Below are 21380 nucleotides of genomic sequence, written 5' to 3'. Positions count from 1 at the left end.
GCTGCCTTTTGCTGCTACTTCTCACCATACTCTAAAAACCCACATCACCACCAGTTGCTGCTCCATCACACCTGGAAAGAAGCAGGTAAGGAAGGAGGAGCTGGAGCTAATAATCACTTTGTCCACTGCCATTGTCCATTACTGTGGCCACTGACCCCAACTTTAGGCATTGCTACAGCACGAGTCTCTGTGTAATTAGAATATTGGTAGCAGGACAGTACCCATTCAAGTTCAGGTCTGAAACTAAAAATATACTTTTCACTATGTTCTTCAAGAGATTGACACCCATGTGAAAATCTTTGCCTGAACATAGCATTCACTGAATAAATTTTTTTTCCCCATTGTGCTTTAGAATAATGCAAAAAATCTGAAGCTTCATTCTGAATACTAGTCCTCAGTGTCCTCAGCCATGGCTGTAAAAGCACAGCAGATAGGGCTGCTTGTGAACCATGCCCATAGCAGGCTCTGATTATCTGATATCTCTGCTGTTGCTTTTAGAAGGAAAAGAATTTTGGCAATAAGGGATTCCTGGAATTTGTCCTAAAGACACTATCAGAATGCCGATGCTTTTCTATAGAGAGATGTTCATTTACAGTTTTAGTTACACATTGTATATTAAAGCAACAAAAACAAAGCAAAATCCAGGAGGAAAAATATAAACTAATAGAAAGGGATTATGTGAACCCTGATAAATTCATTTTATGCAATATTATGCAACCATTAAAATGGTGTTTTTAAAAATGTTTATAATAATATGGGGAAATGTTTACTGTATAAGAACTAAAACTTTAAGATATAACTACTGCATATAGAAAATGTTCTCAATAAAAATGCTTTGGAAAAAGACTGTAAGGAAATAGATACAAACCAATAAGATTGTTGATATTAGGTAGGGTGGCAGCATCAAAGGCTAGATGAACATACCAGCTTTGAAGTCAGACAAATCTGAACTGGAATCCAGTCCAGCCACTTACTGTGTGGCTTGGGGCTGATGTAACCTTTCTTAGTCTCTGTCCTTCCCCTGGGAGGCGATATATTGCTCAGAGAGGTGCTCTCAGGAGTAAATAAGATAACATATGTAAAGGACTTAGCATAAGGCCTGACATATTGTACGTGGTCACCAAAGAATGAAAATAACAATAATCACTATTATTTTACCATTACGTTCTTTTTTTAACTTTTTAAAATTTATTTATGCATTTCAGAGGGTGGGGAGAGGAGAAGAAGAAGAGAGAAAGGGGGGTGGTGAGGAGCAGAAAGCATCAACTCATAGTTGTTGCTTCTCATATGTGCTTCAAACAAGCAAGCCCGGGGTTTCAAACCAGCAACCTCAGCGTTCCAGGTCGACATTTTATCCACTGTGCCACCACAGGTCAGGCCCTGTACTTTCCATAATGGAAATAATTTCATAACGAGAAAAATATTTTGGAAAACATGGAACTGTTTTTTACTATTTCCTTTGTTTTCGTCTTTGAAATACTATATAAAGGGGATGAGTGATGGGGAGCCCCTGGTTATCTGAAGATCCTAGTTAGTTAGGGCTTGCTGTATACAAACTTAGCTGTGATACCATGTCCTTGAGTACAGGGCCACATTCAGGGGGATAGTATTAATAGTACAGGTCCAGAAGTTGACGCCCAAGTCCCATTCTGTTGTCAGCACTGCCGCACTAATATTTGACTGATTTTCCTGATCAGTTCTTCAGCTGCCCAATGGGGTCGATGTTACCTATCCTCCAGGGTACAGAGTTGTTCATAGGCAAGACAATGAAGAGTGGGGACAGCCTTTGAAAAATATGCAGAGAGCTCTTTCATATGAAGGTGTTCCTCTCCTCTTGTGAGGTGAATGGCTGGCCCAGGGTTGGGTTGAGCAGCTACCAGGATTGGAAGTGGCAAGGCCATGCTCTTCCTTCTGAATCTCTGAGTCTACCCCCTCAGCTCAGACAAATAGCATTGATATCAAGGGTCATCAAGACAATTAAATGGGGCGCCACAATAGTTCTTGTTTGTTCTAGTCCTGCCACATTTCAACTTCCTTTCCTTCCAGAACTATGAAACAGGCCTGACCAGGGAGTGGTGCAGTGGACAGAGCATTAACCTGGGACGCTGAGGACCTAGGTTCAAAACCTTGAGGTTGCCAGCTTGAACGCAGGCTTATCTGGCTTTATGTGGGCTCACCAGCTTGAGCCCAAGTGTTGCTGGCTTGAACCCAAGATTGCTGGCTTGAACAAGGGGCCACTGGCTCTGCTGGAGGCCCCTGGTCAAGGAACATATGAGAATGCAATCAATGAACAACTAAGGTACCACATCTATGAGTTGATGCTCTCATTTCTCTCTCTTCCTGTTTGTCTACCCCTGTCTGTCCCTTTCTCTCTCTCTCTCTCCTTCAATTAAACAACAACAATAACAATAAACTATGGGATGAATGTATTCTCTGTAACATGGGGCCTGTCCTATGGTAAAGACAAACTGCAAAAGAACCAACTATATAGTTGAAAGCATTGAGTGCTGGATGGGGCAGGAATCAGTGCCCTGATATAGTTTCTAGCACTCATTAAAATAGTTCATCTCCTGTTTTCAAGACCTAATGTTCATGTCAGAAACTGTGACCAGCTAAAACGTGTGTTGTGAAAAGATCCTCCATGGAACTCTCCTGAAAGACAGAAGTCTTCAGGCTCACCTAAAGATAACACAGGGCAAGTCCATAACCCATAAAGTATCCTTGGGACACAAGTACCACCCACCAAATAGTCTTCCTAATAATGAACACTATATGTACCGGCTAAGCCTTTTCTTTCCCAACATTTTCAGATTTGAGTCTAGCCTGAACTGTGATCTGTATTATGTTCTTGATCCATAGATCTTATATTTAATTAGAACTTGTAAATGCATTGTATGCTAATGGCCTTATCACTCTTTCTTGATTTCAAGAGTGAATTTTGATATCTGTGGGTTAAAGGCTGGAAAGGTCGATGTGTTGACTTCTGGTTACCACTTTTCCTAACTAAAGATGCTCCTCAACTTCCTCAGAAAGCACACCTTTCTACATCATGTAGACTCCAGGGTCTATAAAGCATCCTAACAAAGGAACAATCTTCAACCAAAGATACAAACAAATTCTATTAGAACACTGCTCTCATTTGAAAATGTGTATAAATATTGAGAGAAAAAAAACAATTCCTTTGAGCTAGATATTTTCCCTTGAGAATTAAATTAACTGTCAATAAGCTAAAGCTTAATAATTGAGATCAAGAAATATTTGTCTCTAAGAAAGGAGAAAAGATAATGGAGATTTGAAGCCCTCTGGAATCTAGAAAGGTTTTTGTGTTATTTCAACAAACATATTAATACAGAGATGAATAAGGCATGATTCTTACCCCTCTAGGAGCTTAGAATCTAGTGAAGAGAAATGCAGTGAAATCCGATGACTTAAATACCAAGAAGAAGGAGAAAACAACTTTGAAAAAAAGGACCAAGTAACACAGGAGGGACAAGGAGCAGGGTGTTAAAGATGATTATTCTGAAGCAACTTATACAGCCTAGAAGCAGCCCTTTAAACAGCCAAGACACCAAGCAGGCACCTCACTCCTTTACCCCTACTGCAAAGTTGGTGTATTTACTTCTCCTCTTTTTGATTATATTTCCAGTTTATTAATAGGAGTTGATTTTTCCTCCCAGAGGGTTCTTAACCATGATGGAACCTGTGAGAGAAGAACCCAGGGGCATGTAATCTTTCAAGGGGCAATAACATCTTTTAGGAAGAAGAAAAAGTTTTGCTTATGGAGGCTGTTTCTCATCCATGCCGAAAGCTCAGAATGGCAGAGGAAACAATCACTTTCTTTAAGCTTTCAAGTCCAGGTTAGTTTCCACCTCCCCACCTGAAATAACTTCCTCTTTTATCAATCCCTCAAGGTCCAGCTGAAGATGCACTTTGTCTAGGTAGCCTCGCCTGACATTGGTCCCCTTTCACACGTCTCACCTCCTCAGCCCTTAGCCCACTGCCTTTCAGGGTCTCTTATCTGGCAAATCTTTCCCATTCACAAAGCTTGGCAGGTATCATCTTGGAACATCAGAATAACTCCTGCCTCCTACCTCCACGCTCCTCTCACTCTGTGGCAGAAAAGTCTGCCCACTGGGGTAAGCAGACTGGGCTGTGAAGGCACTAACTCCTACTTCGGCAATAGGTTAAGTCAGTGACCATGTTGTAGCTGTGTCACCGCAAGGTTGTTCATGGTAAAATGCAGGACTGTTAAAAGGATCACAGATAATAATTGTAGTAGACTGTTGCTGTATATCTTATCTCAGCCAACTTATTTATTTTTTTTTTTAAAAAATATTTTTCTGAAGCTAGAAACGGGGAGAGACAGACAGACTCCCGCATGCACCCGACCGGGATCCACCCGGCACGCCCACCAGGGGGCGACGCTCTGCCCACCAGGGGGCGATGCTCTGCCCCTCCGGGGCGTCGCTCTGTCACGACCAGAGCCACTCTAGCGCCTGGGGCAGAGGCCAAGGAGCCATCCCCAGTACCCGGGCTATCTTTGCTCCAATGGAGCCTCGGCTGCGGGAGGGGAAGAGAGAGACAGAGAGTAAGGAGAGGGGGAGGGGTGGAGAAGCAGATGGGCGCTTCCCCTGTGTGCCCTGGCTGGGAATCGAACCTGGAACCCCTGCACGCCAGGCCAACGTTCTACCACTGAGCAAACCGGCCAGGGTTCAGCCAACTTAATTTTTAAAGTATCCTGAGAGCAGAGACCAATATCCCAACAATATCTGAAGCTCTGCCTTAAACAGAATCAGTGCTCAATGAATGAATGAATGAATGAGCACCCAAGAAGCATTTTAACACACCAGTCTTTTTCTGTCCAAGTCCCATCTGTTCCTTAGTCCTCCAAAATGGAGACTGAAAGCCAAAAAGACTATTCACAGAAGAGATTCTTAGGGACAGAATTTCTAGGTGACTTCCAAAGGGAGCATAAAGCACAGATGATGGCATCACGGCCCTGGCCAGCCAGCAATGAGATTTCCTGAGCAGGCAGCGTGGCCGGCTCAGATGCCAAGAGCTTGGCTCCTTTGCCTCCTTTGAAAATCCATTACCAAATCATGGCAAGAAAAATTTAATTTTAAAAAGGGAAATGATTTATGTGCTTCGGGAATAAAGAAGTGACAGAAGCAGGAAAGCTAGCATACATTTCAATTTTTGAAATTAGACCTATAATTTTTTCATTAAAGGAGGGTGCCAAGTTGGGAAAGCCAATGTGTTTTAATCAGAAAATTATAGAACGGTAGATAATGGAATTCCTGTAGGCATTGCAACCCCATGTCTTAAAACAAGACCCTGTGAACACAGGGCAGTGTACTGTCTGTCCCTTTCAACTTCTAAATATTTCCAGCCCGTAAAGGACTCTATATTCATATCTGTTTCTCTGATGAAATGGGAAGCCATTGGGAGGTTTGAGCAGGGAAGTGATCCCTCTGGCTGGTGTGCTGAAAAAAGACCAAGGGATACCAAGGTGCTAAAGCACCTGGTATAATATAGACGGGCGACAACAGTGGCTGGCACCAGTCTCTTGACCCCAATCCTATGATTTTCTGGTTTTGCTTATTTATTTATTTATTTATTTATTTATTTATTTATTTATTTTTGTGTGTGTGTGTATTTTTTTCTGAAGCTGGAAACAGGGAGAGACAGTCAGACAGACTCCCGCATGCGCCCGACCGGGGATCCACCTGGCACGCCCACCACGGGGCAAAGCTCTGCCCACCAGGGGGCGATGCTCTGCCCCTTCGGGCCGTCGCTCTGCCGCGACCAGAGCCACTCTAGCGCCTGGGGTAGAGGCCAAGGAGCCATCCCCAGCGCCCGGGCCATCTTTGCTCCAATGGAGCCTTGGCTGCGGGAGGGGAAGAGAGAGACAGAGAGGAAGGCGGGGGTGGGGGTGGAGAAGCAAATGGGCGCTTCTCCTATGTGCCCTGGCGGGGAATCGAACCCAGGTCCCCCGTACGCCAGGCCGACGCTCTACCGCTGAGCCAACCAGCCAGGGCCTGGTTTTGCATATTTATGATTATTCCTTTCCTGACCACTCCAACACCCACCAATTTCTAAATCCTACAAAAATCTATCGTGCATTTATTATCTAGAGACTTGGCGATCAGTTACCTGTTTCTAGTCAGCCTGATCTCAGGGGACCTAAATGATCTTTCTGAGCTGGGTCTGCTCTGAGAGGCAATCTAGTGTAGTGGTTAAGAGCATGGATGCTGAGTTTGACTGTCTAGGTTCCTATCCTGATTTTTCCACTTGATAGCTGTGTAATTTTGCCATGCTTAAATGTCCTCTATAAAATGAGGGAGAGCAATAATATTGATGTACAGTATGCATGTATCCATTCATTTATTTAACCAATATTTATTATGTATCTACTCTGTGCCAAGTATTGTTTTGGTCCCTGGGTACATGGTTGTAAAGAAAACAGAAAGGTTACCAGTTCTTACATTATAGCATGGGTAGGGATGAGGTCACAGAATATATATATATATATATATATATATATATATATATATATATATATACACACACACACACACACACACACACACACACACACAGAGGGATTAATTTCAGATAGTGATGAGTTATAGGAAGATAATTCTAGTTTATTGATATGAGAGAGAAAGTGAGAGAGAGAGAGAGGCATTCATTTGTTGTTCCACTTAAGTTGTGCATTCATTGGTCGCTTCCCATATGTGCCCTAAATGGGGATCAAACCTGCCACCTCAGTGCTTTGGTATGACACTCTGACTGAGCTAACTGGTCAGGGCTGGGAAGATAATTTTATATTGGGGTCAAGTTGGATTTATGGAAAGGGGAAGGTCAGAGAAGACTTTCCTGGAGAGGAGGCACCTGAACTGAGACTGGAATGATGAGGAGCCAGAAGCATGACATCTAGAGAAAGACATTCCATGCAGAAGGACAAAGTATTTCTAGAACGAATGGATGTTGAATGATTTTTAGTAGCAAATGAAACCTCACTCTTCCCGGCTGTGTAAGTGGGAAACATTTTTGTGGGTACGTTTTGAAGAACCACTATGGACCCAATATGTGGTTAAAGTTGTGTTGGGTGGTGTGAGAGATACAGAAAGATCTGGATATCATGAGTACTTATCCTGTACTAGCTCATTGCTTTCAGTCATTAACTCAATCTCACAACAATCCTGATAGGTATGGTATACGTCTATAAAGATTGGTCCATGGCTATATATAATTGTGCCACTCGCCTCCCCACATACTACAGTGTAAATTCTTCAATAGTAGGAAATTCTTCTCTCTCATCCACAAAGGTGTGCACAAGGTCCAGAGAAGTACTAGGCACACAGTAGGTATGTAATAGATATTGGTGAAATGTGTGAATGGAAGAAGGGCACAGTGTTAGGCAATGTGCTGAGCTCTAAGCATCCCCAGACGGCCTAACCTAGAGTCTACTTACTGGATTGAACTTTAATCAGTTCAGCTTCCCTGACAGGACAGAATGAAGGGGTTCAAAGAGAATCTTCATTCATCAAGAAGATTTAAAAAATCAAGTGAATACAGACTGATTGTGAACCTCATTTAATCATCCCTACCCCTAACCATCATTTTGCTTGTGACTTTTTTTTTCAATGGTCTGGCTCTTTCCCATAGTGTGTGTTTTTTAATTGATAAAAATATCTGTTTCACCCTAGAGAGGAATATGTTGATCTTGCTAATGTAATGGGATATAACTTTCTTGCTTTTCTAGATGAAATACTAGGTGAAATATTAGCTAATATAGACACAGATCCTTTCTTCTGGGGTGAACAAAAGTTTATTGTACTCGTGAGTCCAAATAGTTTTTAATAACCCATTGAGTCCACTCAGCTACAAAAGGAGTCCAGAGTTATTTTAAAGTATCCTTTCAAGTTCTAAAAGTAGAAAAGAAATCCACTAATCCTAGCCATTCTATATATCATGGCTGTAAATTAATTTACAGTAGGAACAAAAATTCTTTTCATTAACCCCTGAGAGATGGTGCCCCAGCTTCCAAAGTCTCTGTCCAAGGAAGTCTGTTCTCCAGCCCTCTTTGTGCCTTACTGTCCTGGAAGCTAAGACCATATGTTAATCATTACACACACTATGGAGCACATCCATACACCTCTACCAGCAGATTTATTTGAGTTTGGTTTACTGTGTTGGTTGATGAACTTAACATTCTCTCTGTCCCTACTTTGGCAGCACATGTAAAAAAGAGAAGGTACCAAGAGCGGTCTTGGTTACATGACTCTCTAATGATAAACAGAACCTCTAGAAAATGTCCCGGACAAAGCAGTGCTCCAAAGTGAGATCTCTGCAGGTTAAGTTTTCTGCATAAACAGCTTTGTACCCTAAGCACAACTCCTTTCCCACTTGGCTTCAATTAAAGAGAAATGTCTGCCTTGTTATCATTTGGGAGATCGGTGGGCAGCACAGGCAGGCAGCAAAAGCCTGAATGTGGACAGGGGCCAGGAACAAAGCCATTTGATCACTGAAATCCACTGTGACCATGAAACCTACTCTGGCAAGGAAAAAAAATGTTTACTCACTTACAAATTCCCATGATTCTTAACAAAACAACTGCCTTTTCTTTCATTTCCAGCAAAACATGTGATGTTTAGAGGGGAAAAGACAGAGCCCAGCTCATCCTTTATGCTTCAAAATAATTTTATAGGTCCTGCGTTTTTTTTCATAAATCAAGGTTTTGTCCCCTCTTCTGTTCCCTCTCTCTCTCCCTTTGCTTGTTCTCCTTATGTCTACAATGTCATTATTTTACCCAACAGGGAAACGAAAGGAAAATGTTCAGTGCAGAGTCAGAAAAGCTTCTTTAAAACATTATAAAAAGTAGAGCCCTGGCCGGTTGGCTCAGCGGTAGAGTGTTGGCCTAGCGTGCGGAGGACCCGGGTTCGATTCCCGGCCAGGGCACACAGGAGAAGCGCCCATTTGCTTCTCCACCCCTCCGCTGCGCTTTCCTCTCTGTCTCGCTCTTCCCCTCCTGCAGCCGAGGCTCCATTGGAGCAAAGATGGCCCGGGCACTGGGGATGGCTCTGTGGCCTCTGCCTCAGGCGCTAGAGTGGCTCTGGTGGCAACATGGCGACGCCCAGGATGGGCAGAGCATTGCCCCCTGGTGGGCAGAGCGTCGCCCCCTGGTGGGCGTGCCGGGTGGATCCTGGTTGGGCGCTTGTGGGAGTCTGTCTGACTGTCTCTCCCTGTTTCCAGCTTCAGAAAAATGAAAAAAAAAAAACAACATTATAAAAAGTAGAAAACTTTTCTTTTCCATTAAGGTTCTAATGGAAGGATCCAGAGCCTTAGGGAAATGCTTTATTATTCAACAAACAAGATCCATTTAGATGACAACAAGTTGTCCAAGATCCACTCTGTAAAATCGGTAGAGCATCTCCATTTATCAGGAGGAGTCTTCTTAAAATCAAGTGAATGCCAGCCTGGTGAGTGGGCTGTCACTATTCAATTTTATTTTTTGCTCTTGAAAAAAAATATTTATTTTAAACTTTGGCTTATCAGCAAATATTATCTCTTTTTAAAGAACACAGGAAACATTTTTTTTTAATGAATTTATTGAGGTGACATTGGTCAATAAAATCATACAGGTTTCTGGTACACAACTCTATATCATCTGTATATTGTGTTGTATGTGCACCAATCCAAGTCAAGTTTTCTTCTATCACCACTCATCCCTCCTTTACCCTCTTCTATCACCCCTACCCCCTGGTCCCCTTATAATTACCATAATGTTGTCTGTGTCTGAGTTCTTTTTCTTTGCTTAATTCCTTCATCTTTTTTCACCCAGCCCCCAACCCTCTTCCCCTCTGACAACTGTCAGTCTGTTCTCTGTATCTAGGAGTCTATTTCTATTTTGTATGTTAGTTTATTTTGTTCATTAGATTCCACATATAAGTGAAATCATATAGTACTTGTCTGTCTCTGACTGGCTTATTTCACTTAGCATAATAATCTCCAGGTGCATCCATGCTGTTGCAAAAGATAAGCTTTCTTTCTTTTTTTATAACTTTCTTTCTTTTTTTATAGCCGAGTAATATTCCACTGTGTAAATGTACCACTTATCTATCCTTTCATCTACTGATGGACACTTGGACTGTTTCCATTTGTTGACTATTGTAAATAATGCTGCAATGAACATAGGGGTGCATGTATTCTTTCAAATTAGTGTTTTGGGATTATTTGGAGAAGTGAGGAGCCCATGGCACTCATTCAGAGGCATTACAAATCAGAGAGCTGAGTCTTAATTAAACCTGGGCTATTTCTGAAAGCTTAGCACTCTTGTTACTTTACCATTGTGTCCCCTCTGCCAATTAGCAGAGTATATGTTTATTTTTTAAAAAATTTTCTTTATTTAGTGAGAGGAGGGAGGCAGAGAGAGAGAGAGCGTCCTACATGCGCCCCAACTGGAATCCACCCGACAAGCCACTAGGGGACAATGCTCTGCCCATCTGGGACCCTTGCTTTAATGCAACTGGAGCTATTTCTTAGTGCCTGAGGCAGAGGCCATGGAGTCATCCTCAGTGCCCGAGGCCAACTCATTCTAATCAAGCCATGGTTGAAGGAGGGGAGAAGAAGAGAGAGGCAGAGAGAGAAGTGAGAGGGGGAGGGGTGGAGAAGCAGATGGGCACTTCTCCTGTGTGCCTTGACCAGAAATCAAACCCAGGACATCCTCACACTGGGCTGACATTCTACCACTGAGCCAAATGGCCAGGGCCTGAATATATATTTTAATATTGACACCTTCAACTTCTCCCTAAAGATCAGAACTCATGTTGTTCAACATTGGCAGTTCTTCTCATCATTGTTCTTTTCATTGTACAATATCCTTTCTTTAACTCCATTTCATTTCTTTTTTTAAATTATTTTTTGTTTATTTATCCACTTTAGAGAAGAGAGAGAGATAGAGAGAGAGAAGGGGGGAGGAGCAGGAAGCATCAACTCCCATATGTGCCTTGACCAGGCAAGCCCAGGGTTTCAAACCAGCGACCTCAGCGTTCCAGGTGGATGCTTCATCTACTGCGCTGTGCCACCACAGGTCAGGCCTCCATCTCATTTCTTAATCAAGAAACACACAAGGCCCTGGCTGGCTCAGTGATAGAGTGTCAACCAGGTGTGTTAAAGTCCCAAGTTCAATTCCCAGTCAGGGCACAGAGGAGAGGTGATGACCTTTTGCTTCTCCTCACCCACCTTCTTCTCCCTCAGCCAAGGCTTGATTGATTTGAATGCATTGGCCCTGGGCACTGAGGCTGGCTCCCTCTGCCTCAGGCACTAAAATAGAGCTCTGTTGAGAGCAGCCCCAGATGGGCAAAGCAGGGCCCTAGAAGGGGGTTGGTTGCCTGGTGGATGATGGTCTGGGCACATGTGGGAGTCTATCTCCTCTACTCTCACTAAAGAACATACACGCATACACACCAACTCCAAAGAACTTAGCACAACTTATGTCTCTTTGAAATTCAAAACTCACACTGAAATACACTTTTATTATTTTTAAATGAAACATATCTTAATTCATTTAGCCCTGTTCACTTTTAAGAATTGATTTCCTCTAATTTATATATATTGGGTCCACCTTACATCTTTCTGATGGAAGCCAGTACCTTAAAGTTATCCATTTACCTACTGTACTGTGTATGCCTTTGTTTGGATTTAGCTGTCAACACTTTGCACATGTAAAATCAATCTGTGTGACTTTAATGTAAACACTGTGCTTTACAAACTGGTAGACATTTCATTGTCCTAACAGGAAAATAGACAAAATGTTTTCATGTGTGTGTTTTCTCTAGAGTAGAGACAATAACATAATATAAATGACATTATATGTTTTACAAAAGAGGAATTGAATTATAAAAAGAGGCAAAAACAAGGGGGGGGGACTGTCAAAGAATGCTTTATGTTAGGTGATCCGTAACAGGGCCGTGGGGGCAGGAATTATGCACAAAGATTTTTATGAGAAAAATTGTCATTCAGAATGTTACATTCCCCACATACTATTATAATCTCATTTCCTGATTGCATGTGCAATACAACCAGTTTTTATAATGCTTTAAAAGGGAGTCCAGTTGCTTTAATTTTTAAAATAGTCCGTTCTCCTGTGCTAAGAAAAGAGCGCCGTGACTGACAAGATGGAAGAACACGGGCAGGATATGGAGGCTGAAGCTTTTCAATCACCAACCATTAATATGATTCAATTTATGCTTATGTCATAGGCTTAGCACTGCACAGTGCTGTAAGCAAAGGAAGGACCTGGATCAAATACAGTGAAGAAAGCAGATGGTACGCTATCAAAACCCTTCAAGCCTAAAATAACCTTTCCTGAGTAAGAAGGGTAGTTAACTAAAACCAGGGTGCCTTGACTCTATTCTGAATATCTCAGTGTAAATAAAAATCATAAAAACACTACTGTAATGGGGGAGTAAATGATGAAATTTCATCTATGTTATTTTTCTTTAATAGTTTCTAATCAAACTTTTCATTAAACAGCTTCATAAAATTCCACGGAGAATTTATTTATGGGGACCCATGGTAGATTTCAATGCCTTACTTTTATTGTTCAATTAAACTTTTATTCAGTGGACAACATTGAGACAGTGGGGTGGGAGGCAATGTCTGGGAGGCTGGGCAAGGCTTTCACACCGAGCTGAGCCCTAGGGAGTGAAGGAAGCCGTAGAGCACGTGGAGAAAATATTGGGCACCCTGGTCCAAGAAGAAACATTGAGTCCCAACTCCAAAGCTACTGCGTAGGATTGTCCCAGCCCTGGTCCACACACTCACATTCATGAGAGGGCATTAGGCCATTTATAAAACCCACCTAGAGGACCTGGCTCAGTGAGAGGGACGACTAAGGGCAAAGAAACCTAAGACAGGCGCCAACAGTTGACTCAGGGTGAAGGCAGCCATTCCTAACACGGAGAGGCAGGACATGAAATTTAAATGATCTAGGTATTTCTACATGTTTTCTAATAATTTCTTTCCCTATCCTTTGAAGTCAGAAACAGTCCTGCCTTTTCCATGAGGCTTTCCCTGACTCCTCCCATGATCACCATCTCCAGTCACTTCGTCTCTCCCCACCAACCCACCGCGAAATTCCTACTGCGCTTGCTTTCTGCAGCACCCACCGAATATTTCATCAGACTTTCTTGTAATGTTCGTTAACCTTTCAGGTGTGTTAATCCTGTCTTCCCCAATTAGATCTGAAATCCTCAAAACAAGCAGGGGCTGTGTTCTATTTATCTTTTAAACACTCCCTTCTTAGCCCTCTCCTCCATGATCCCACATTTAATAGAAGAAAGCAAAATATATATTAGTTAATAAAATAAACATTATTTAATCATAGGAAAGTAGACACTGTCCTTTTTGAGAAGGGCCTTGGAGGTATTTTATGACAATTTATGAATTTCATGTGTCAAAGGTGTAGCTGCTAAGTGCTATAAACTTTTTGCCATCAGCTCTACCATTCATCCACCTGGTGATATGGCTAATAAAACTTGATTTTTACAGCCTACGCATACTGTTACCTAAATTACATTGGACCAATTACTGAAGTCACCGAATGTGTGGTACAGAATATATACTGTGTAGAAATTCATCTGTGGGCCCCCTGGCACTCACGGTAACCTGACAGAAGTGTTTCAGTCATCTGGCAGTGTTTAATATTAGGAACATTTGTTTAATGCTAGTCACTAATTAAATTTATGTTCTTCCACCAACTGTTAGTTGGTTGGAGAAACCCAACCCCTCATTTTAACAAACACTTTAACTCATGTTGGTTTCTAACACAACCAGTTGGAAGTTTAAATAGGTGTTCTCTGGAAATTTTAGAGTATGACCAAAAGTGGAAGGTGGGGGAGGGATGGTGGGGGAGGTGTTCAAATCAGGTAAAAAATTAGTGTTTTTGGTTCTCTTACAAAAATGCAATGTTTGAAGATGGACAAACTATTTGAAGTACAATGTAACTAAAAAAAGAAAATCTAATATTCTTTATTGATTTTTTTTTTCTTTACAGAGATAAAGAGTCAGAGAGAGGGATAGATAGGGACAGACAGACAGGAATGGAGAAAGATGAGAAGCATCAATCATCAGTTTTTCATTGTGGCACTTTAGTTGTTCATTGATTGCTTTCTCATATGTGCCTTGACCGTGGGCCTTCAGCAGACCGAGTAACCCCTTGCTTGAGCCAGCAACCTTGGGTCCAAGCTGGTGAGCTTTGCTCAAACTAGATAAGCCCGTGCTTAAGCTGGCGACCTCGGGGTCTCGAACCTGGGTCCTCCACATCCCAGTCCGACGCTCTATCCACTGTGCCACTGCCTGGTCAGGCAGAAAAATCTAATATTCTAATTAGACTAGCCATTTAGAAGCTCTTTAAAGGTAGCTTTATTCCAAAAGAAAGCTTCTACTTTAAGGGGCGGGAGAAGAAAACCATCATTAAAATTAGCTATATCAGAAGAAAGTTCAGGATAACATTCAAAAGTCAGAGGCTTGTGTTTGTGAGAACATTTAAAACTAATTTAGTAACTTAACATTGTGATCATTTTTAAATTGGAACTTCTTTCTATTACCAATTCTAGATGCGACAGCTTTGAAACTCAATGACTAATAACTCCTAAATTAGCCGAAAAGGTTGAAACATTTTTTTCATTATATTACATTGTGAAACTCTAATTTTGAATACTCTTAAAAAAGGGGAAGCATTCTTTGAATTTTATTTTGTGTCAGGAATTTAGAGACTTCTTTAGTGCCAAGCAGGATAGAGGCAGTGGGATTGGGGGATACAGAAGAAAAACTCGAAATTAAAGTACTATAAAGGGAAGATTTGTGAATGCTGATCTGAAAAGAGAGGGTATTTAAAATTTTTCTTTCCATCGATTTGAGAGAAAGAGAGAGAGAGGAAGGGGTGGGGCAAAGGTAGAGAGAGAGAGAAGCATCAGCTCATTTTTCTACTTAGTTGTTCAATTAGTTGTGCACTCACTGGTTGCTCCTCATGTGTCCTGACTGGGGATCAAGCCTGTGACCTTGGTGCACTGAGACAACACTCTATCCATTGAGCCACCTGGCCAGGGCCAAGAGAAGGTTTTTTTTTTTTTTCATTTTTCTAAAGCTGGAAACAGGGAGAGACAGTCAGACAGACTCCCGCATGCGCCCGACCGGGATCCACCCGGCACGCCCACCAGGGGCGACGCTCTGCCCACCAGGGGGCGATGCTCTGCCCATCTTGGGCGTCGCCATGTTGCGACCAGAGTCACTCTAGCACCTGAGGCAGAGGCCACAGAGCCATCCCCAGTGCCTGGGCCATCTTTGCTCCAATGGAGCCTTGGCTGTGGGAGGGGAAGAGAGAGACAGAGAGGAAAGCGTGGCGGAGGGGTGGAGAAGCAAATGGGCGCTTCTCCTATGTGCCCTGGCTGGGAATCGAACCCGGGTCCTCCGTACGCTAGGCCGACGCTCTACCGCTGAGCCAACCGGCCAGGGCTAAGAGAAGGTATTTTTAAAAACTGTATTGGATACATTCACCTAGTTGAATAAAAGGTTTTTTGAATATTAAAAATATGACAATATACATTCTTCTTGGATGGAAAAAATAAAATAACTTGTGTAAACACTTATTACTCTCTTACAGACTGACACTATTTGACAAGCCAGAGTTGTGAAAGGAATCTGAAAAAATAGTTTCTAAAAATAATGCCATGTACCATGAACATAGGTCCTCTTCCTCTCTTTCTTCCCTTTCTTCTTAGGCCATCATATCCCATCCCTTCATCCTCACCCCTCCTGTGCCCACACACCTCCCTACAATACCCCTCCCACAGCAGCTCCAGGGCTGCTGCAGTCAGGAATAGTCAGACTGGAGAGGTCACAGTGGACTTCCAAAACCAAGCTGAGAGCTGGAATGGTTAAGCAGAATAATCTGAAGCTAAATAATCTGCAAACTAGGGATAGTTGAGAAAACATTAGCCACTACAGTCAAGGAATGTTCCAGCTCAAGGGACCCTGAGCTCTGTCTAGGCCCGAGTCTCAACCTCTTCTCAACCCAGGTACCCATTAGGAATTCGACATGGGTCAGTTATCATATTGGTCACTCAATGGTAGCAATGCCCAGAGAAGGGAGAAGGTGAGGGTGGGGGTTGTTCATGTCTCTGTAAATATAGGAACTTCCAGGGAACATGTATATTTTAATAAGTGCCCCCAGGGTATTCTGATATCCCTGCCCACTGAGGACCACCGATAGGATCCAATCTCTTCAACAAACAGGTGAGAGAGTAAAGAAGATATGAGAGATGTGATTTTGCTTTCCCTCCAGTCATGCACTGTATCATGCAAGGTCTTTTAAACTGATGATTTATCTTTTCCTCCTTCCCTTCTACCTACAGAGACAAATGACCGATCGGCTAGCAGAGGTGCAGAAAAAGATATGTATGCATATATCCTTCTTTGATGGGGCACACTGTATAAAGATATATGTTATCTATTTCTTCTTACTTGTGCCCAGCAAAGATGAATATATACACACACACACACATATACACACACATATATATATATATGAAAAAAATCAGGGGTATGAATATCTCTTTTCTTTTTCCTTCCTTTTTTTTTTTTTTTTAGCCAGGGAGAGAGAGAACAGAAGACAGACAGGGACAGACAGACAGGAAGGGAGAAAGATGTGAAGCATCAGTTCTTCGTGTGGCACCTTCATTGTTTATTGATTGCTTTCTCATATGTGCCATCACTGGGGGGCTCCAGCTGAGCCAGTGACCATGGGGTCATGTCTATGATCCTATGCTCAAGTCAGCGACCTTGCACTCAAGCTGGCCAACTCAGGGTTTCAAACCTGGGTTCATTAGCATCCCAGGCTGATGCTCTATCCATGGTGCCACCGCCTGGTCAGGCTCTTTCTTTCTTTCCTTCTTTCTTTCTTTCTTTCTTTCTTTCTTTCTTTCTTTCTTTCTTTCTTTCTTTCTTTCTCTCTCTCTCTCTCTCTCTCCCTCCCTCCCTCCTTTCTTTCCTTCCTTCCTTCCTTCCTTCCTTCCTTCCTTCCTTCCTTCCTTCCTTCCTTCAGTCCTTCTTCCTTCTTTCTCTCTCTCTCTCTTTTTCTTTTTTTTACACCTTATAGAACTGAAATGGTTACAACTGGTGCATTTCCTCAGTTCTTTCTAACACTGAAAAGTGAGTGATCAGTTAAATAAAAAAATCAGTATCTAAAGAGCCAGAGCCTTTTAAGAAAGAAGTAACACAAATGCTTCCTGTCCTAAAGTTCAATTTCAAGGTCGACCAAGCAACTTCAGACTCTAATTTGAACAACACATTCTAAATAATAATCTTTCACCCTAGTAAACAGAAGCTGCCAAGGAGGCAGTGATGCCTTATGCCACAATATTTTGGGGGATGGGCGGGGTGGGGTGGCACACTAGGCTTGTGAAAATCAGCCCTAATCCATATCACTGCTCTTCACAAGAACTAAAACCAAGGAGACACGCATGCACAAGTTTCATGTAGGGAAAGAAAAAAGAGACTCACCAAACTCATCGCATATACTCTCATTTTCTATGAGAGTTGGGTGGTCAAAGGTGTCCCGACAGTACAGGATCTGAGGGTTCTTGCTGACCACTGCGATGCCCCCTAGGGCTAATGCAAACTGGTCTGTTAGAATGGACGTCGGCTTATCCTGGATGCGCTTCAGCATGGAGCGGTACCGGCAGTACTGCGGGTAGCTGAGAACAATCACATTCGGTTCTTCCTCGTCCTCTCCTAGACAAACAAGAAAACACTCCCGTTACCCTCTTTCCTTCAACTCTAATGGCCATGGCATAATTTCAATAATCCCTTCTGGTTTTGTACTAAAAAAGACAGTCTTTGACAAGACTCTTAACACCACTTCATCTTCATTACAGGCTAGCTAATGCATGTAATCCTCCCAGCCCCACCTCACCAGTCTGGATCCACAAGAAAGCCTCAGGCAACCTGTAAAGAAAAGAAAAAATGAAGAAAAAATAAAGACAGGGATGACCCTACTGACAGATTAAACAGTTTTTGGGTCACCAGCAAGCAGCAGAACTGAAGAAACTGTTTTGAAAGAATCAGATATATATTTTAAGCATTAAAGTCATCATCGTAGGAAGAATCAGGTTTAAGCTTCTTTATGCTTGCTTCTTTCTACAGTCTGGTATGTGCCTCCCTTTTCTCTTTTCACTTTTGGATTATATAACTTTTCAGTGCCTGAAGGCTCTGAAAAGGTTATCTGACCCCCAAGAGATGTCCATGGGTCTAAGAAAGACTGTCATCTGCTCTGGAGGTTGTCAGTGCTAGTCAACAAATACCGGTAGTTCTGGTTTTCTTTATGGTCCTGAGAAAGACAGTGCTTCCGGTCCATTGGAGTAGAATGGCCATGTGACTTGGTTTGGTCAACAAAATATGACAGCAGTGAATGGCTCCCTTACGAGCTAGCGTTTGACCACACTCCCTCCTCTTTTCTTTGGACATCTGTAATGTTTCAGATAGTGGAAACTCTGCCAGTCTGGGTCTTAGTGTGAGAATAATATGGAGCAGAGTCCCTGGTTGATCCCAAATGGAGACATAAGCAGAAAAGAAACTTTTCTTGTTTCAACTGAAACTGTGTCTTAGGGGTTATCTGTTTTAGCAACATGATCTATCCCAACTTGAGTGATACATATACCTTCTCTGCCCTCCCCCCATTCCATATACCCTAGCTTTTAAAGATCTTCAACTCCATCTGATAACTTGGCACAACTCAAAGAACCACGCTGAGGACTTCCCAAAGCAGCCTTGTGAAAGAGCTTCTTCACTAGAACCAACTTAATGCAGCAGAAGAGTTCAGCAACTTTAATGGAGCTTCCTCTTACAATGATCTTACTGTTTATTCACACCTCACTGTATCAAGTGCTTATTGATTCTGCATGGATGGATCCTTCCTTCATCTTTAGCTTGAGAAACGGCAAATACCCCACTTCGGTTGTACAACATCAAGCTGAATTTAGGCTCCATGATCCCGTTTGCCATCACTCTCTATACCCATACCACCAATTGCATTTGTGAGCAATTCCCAGCTATATCACTAGCTTATCCAAAGGGGAAAATGCTCAATATTTTGAGCCCTTACCCTGCTGCAGGGAATTGCATGAGACAGTTGTTAAGGATACCAACATTATCATGGCCATCTGGTAACCAGTGGGAGACGAATGAGTGTAGACAGAACATAATGATGGAACATAACCAGTACCAGTGGAAGGTGTGCATGTGACCTTTTCAGATAGGAAGCCAATACCCAGATGTATTTCTAATTATGTTCACTTAGTTCCTCAGGCTCGAAGCTTCTTCGAGAATTGAGATGTTTAAGCTGCTTTCAAGATGACATCTTTTAACAGTTTATATTGAATATTTCTTAGACTACTGTCTGGTTTGTGGGTAGCCACTTTATCAGCTGGCACATTTAATTAAAAGGAAATATGTTTACATTGAAGGCAAGCCCCGAAATGAAAAGAAGTTTTGAAATGTTGATATATGTGCCAGCACATGCCCGTTTGAGATTTATACAGCAGACCAAGAAACAAGTTCACACTGTTGGTTCAGATCTGTACTGTCTATAGAGTTAAATCTCAAAAATACTTTAGTGGAAATATTCAGCAAATATCATCAGAATTCTAGAGTATCTAAGTACTATTTGTAGAAGCTGACCCCAATGTGTCAATCTGTATTATTATACTCTACTTGTCCAAGATGATCAAGCTTTGCCCAAGATTGTTCAAGGCGAGAGAGAGTGGCATAATCATGAACCCCCAGAACTTATTTCAATATGCTCAGCTCCAAATACCATCTCCTATCCATAGGGGAGTCTATAACTGATGTATTAACTCTAAGTATGATGAACACTAATAATAATGATATTTTATATGTTTAAATATGATTAACTTATTTACAATATTAAGGAGGAGGATGGGGTCCTCTGATCAAGAAAAATATGAGACTTCTGTTTCATCAAGAACTATAGAATTCAGCCGGTTATAAGCCAGAATTCTCCTACTCTGTTTAAGTTATTGTTATTATTTTGGAATGCTGCAATTCCCATAGTAATGACTTAACATTATTGGCCCACCTTTCATGCACATCAACTTTCCATTTTCTATCCACATGATAAGAAATAAAGCCAACTTTTTTTGGTGCAAGCCTAGAACCCCTGCTCTTCATTAACCTCTTCTCACACTGAGAGGCCACAGGCACAACTGAGACCTGGTCTAAAGTGGCAATGTTGCCCTGGCCGGTTGGCTCAGCGGTAGAGCGTCAGCCTGGCGTGCAGGGGACCCGGGTTCGATTCCCAGCCAGGGCACATAGGAGAAGCGCCCATTTGCTTCTCCACCTCCCCCACTCCTTCCTCTCTGTCTCTCTCTTCCCCTCCTACAGCCAAGGCTCCATTGGAGCAAAGATGGCCCAGGCGCTGGGGATGGCTCCTTGGCCTCTGCCCCAGGCGCTAGAGTGGCTCTGGTCTCGGCAGAGCGACGCCCCGGAGGGGCAGAACATCGCCCCCTGGTGGGCAGACTGTCGCCCCTGGTGGGCGTGCCGGGTGGATCCCGGTCAGGCGCATGCGGGAGTCTGTCTGACTGTCTTTCCCCGTTTCCAGCTTCAGAAAAATACAAATAAATAAATAAATAAATAAATAGGCAATGTTTAGTGATGCCAAAACATAAATTATGATAACTTTATTGCTTCTGAATAGAACCACCAATCTGGACTAGAATTTTGGCATTGTTTGGACAGTGGCAAATTTTCAACCTTACATTTAGTTATCTCCAGAGGAGCTGCCTTTAATATTTACAAAAAAAAAAAACAGAGAAAGCCCATGAGACCTTCAGGACTCCTGTGATGGTAAACAAGTCATTCTTGGTGAGAGTGAAGAGATTCCAGGGCAAAGGTGGGACCTGGAAGAACCAATAATATATCTAGGTCAAAGTTTCAGTTAGTAAAGACACCCTGAGTTTCTCCCTTGGAGTTAAAGCACACATATTTATTTAATTGGAGAAACATTTAATTTTTTTTTTTCTCAAGACAAAGTATGGTCACCTTATTATGAAAGGTATATATACTAGTATAAAATTATGAGTCTGGAAGAGCTTTCCAGATCTAAAATTTTTATGATTCTGTAACTCCCTCCTAAGTCTTTGCATTAAATGAACTTCCTCCTGATACAGCTACAAAAATATTAAATTGTTCAACAGTTATCATATTTTATTTTGCCATACTACACTAAGAAACAAAGCCAAACAACCATTCCAGTAATTCTTATTTAAATTCCTCAGCTACTTCTGCACGCCTAATGC

General features: G+C 42.2%; 1 protein-coding gene across 1 annotated transcript in view; it reads right to left on the bottom strand.

The window, feature by feature from the left end:
• Positions 1-21380, bottom strand: part of ARID5B (AT-rich interaction domain 5B) — a 197371-nt gene that overhangs the window by 83780 nt on the left and 92211 nt on the right. The window contains exon 4 of the mRNA XM_066244205.1: positions 17569-17799. Coding sequence (XP_066100302.1) covers positions 17569-17799 — 231 coding nt within the window. The remainder of the gene's footprint in view (positions 1-17568; positions 17800-21380) is intronic.

Source organism: Saccopteryx bilineata, chromosome 9, assembly GCF_036850765.1.
Source record: "Saccopteryx bilineata isolate mSacBil1 chromosome 9, mSacBil1_pri_phased_curated, whole genome shotgun sequence".
In the NCBI taxonomy this organism is placed as follows: domain Eukaryota; kingdom Metazoa; phylum Chordata; class Mammalia; order Chiroptera; family Emballonuridae; genus Saccopteryx; species Saccopteryx bilineata.
This window is presented reverse-complemented; position numbering and strand designations above follow the sequence as displayed.